The sequence below is a fragment of the Haplochromis burtoni genome, unplaced genomic scaffold (genome assembly GCF_018398535.1).
Source record: "Haplochromis burtoni strain Fernald_Lab_line unplaced genomic scaffold, NCSU_Asbu1 Contig_1072, whole genome shotgun sequence".
Lineage (NCBI taxonomy): Eukaryota > Metazoa > Chordata > Actinopteri > Cichliformes > Cichlidae > Haplochromis > Haplochromis burtoni.
Window position 1 is genome coordinate 33,867 of NW_024583433.1, and position 1,891 is coordinate 35,757.

General features: G+C 42.6%; 1 protein-coding gene across 1 annotated transcript in view; it reads right to left on the minus strand.

The window, feature by feature from the left end:
• Positions 1 to 1,848, minus strand: part of LOC121813039 (NACHT, LRR and PYD domains-containing protein 1a-like) — a 5,510-nt gene extending 3,662 nt beyond the window's left edge. Inside the window, exons 1-3 of the mRNA XM_042216481.1 lie at positions 1,726 to 1,848; positions 568 to 744; positions 3 to 8 (exon numbers count right to left, since the gene is read on the minus strand). Coding sequence (XP_042072415.1) covers positions 3 to 8; positions 568 to 744; positions 1,726 to 1,796 — 254 coding nt within the window. The 5' untranslated portion in view covers positions 1,797 to 1,848. The remainder of the gene's footprint in view (positions 1 to 2; positions 9 to 567; positions 745 to 1,725) is intronic.
• Between the last annotated feature and the right edge of the window lie 43 nt (positions 1,849 to 1,891).

A 1,891-nucleotide genomic window follows, 5' to 3' on the forward strand; every position in this document is an offset into this window, starting at 1 on the left:
ACCTCCACCTGCAGAGAGAAGAAGGAAGAGCAGAGGATATAAACAAGTGTTTAAGTTCATGAAAAGGTTTTTCACTCCTAGTCTTAGTTTGGACTTTCATTCATTAGAATAACCTCGGTCTGTCCACTCTGAGCTCTTTAGGAAACCCCCAAAACAACCCCAACAATCCAGATGTAATGGTTCCTGCTATTCACTGAAGGAATTCCGTCCAAACAACTGGTCTAACTAAATTCTTCCTCACCTACAGATTGTGTTCTTCACTGCTTTAAACTTGGAAATGAATGCAGTCATTGGTCTGCATGCTGCTTTTTTCAGAGAGCTGATTGGCTGTTGACAGTGTTTGATCAGAGCATGTGAGCCGTTACTATAAAGTGACCACAGAGGTAGGAAGGTCAGGCAGAAACAGGAAGTGTTTGTGTCCAATCCTGAAGCTTGTCACCATTCTCCTCTCACAGCTTCACTGAGAAGCTGCAGCTTTACAGGAAACACTGGATCTTTGTTTCATGCTGACTGTGTTTAGTACAATACTGCAGAAGCACCACAAACTCAATCCAACACTCTACTGACCACAGCACCTCCAGTCTGCAGTCTGGACTCTCCTTAAGCTCACACAGCTGCTTCACATCTGGTTCCTGCAGGTTGCAGTTTCCACTCATGTCCAGCTCTCTCAGATGGGAAGGGTTGGACTTCAGCGCTGCTACCAGATAATCACAGCTGATCTCTGACAAACCACAGTCCTTCAATCTGTATAAAGAATGAAAAATGTACGTTTATTAGACAATGTGCGTTCTTGGAATGATTCAATGTTTCATAATCTGTTCAGAGCTGAAGAACGCTCAGAATGTAGAAGCTTAGAAAATGGAAATTGCAAACAGCTGAAGCCAACAGGAAGCAGCTTCAAATAAACACATCATGAGAAAAAACTCGTAATTTTTCACATTCAAGTTGTGCATTTATCATAAAAACTTTAAAAAAAGAAGTGTTTTTTTATTCAAGGAATCACATAGCTTCGCTTTTAAAAGTTGTAAAGTTGGCTGAGAGTCCTCAGGAAGCGCATCAAGGCAGACAGGGAGAGGCTTTACAGAGTAGTCAAGACACCACAGAAGATCATTGGCTGTTCTCTCTCCTCCCTGTTGGACATCTATTCCTCCCACTTCCTCAGCAGAGCTATAAACATCATCTAGGATAGCTCCCAACCTGGTTCTGACCTGTTCAACCTGGCTACAGATGCATGAGCACATAAACAGATTCAAAAATAGTTTCTTCCCAAAAGCCACAACCACTCTGAACTCTCACATGCACTCCATTAACAGACTACACAACACCCCCACCACCACGGTGCAATACCTAATTTTATTCTATTATTTATTCTATTCTAAATTGTTGTGTGCCATGACTTTTGACCTGCTTAAGAAAGTAAACTGCGGAATATTCATTGTTGTGTCTGATACTTAGAACTGTGAGGAAGAACAGTACCCAGTTAATCTGAATTAGGAAAGCTCGGTAGCCCAGTTGGGACCTTGTGGAGGGCCGCGAGCCATACGTTGAGTATCACTGCTTGGAATGTGAACATTCTTCTGCTACAGTCAATGGACTAACCCAAAGAAGTAGAAAGCAGAACAGAAGATCCTCATTGTGAATCAATATAATATCAGCCTTATGTCTGCAGTCAGCAAAACTTTTACGTCATATTCATCTCAGAACAACTAAAACATGGTGACTGACCTCAGAGTTCCAAGTCCACATCCTAGACTCTCCAGAAAACCACACAGCTTCTTCACTCCTGAATCCTGCATGTTGTTGTTACTCAGGTCCAGCTCTCTCAGATAGGAGGGGTTGGACTTCAGCGATGCTGCCAGATAATCACAGCTGATCTCTGACAAACCACAGC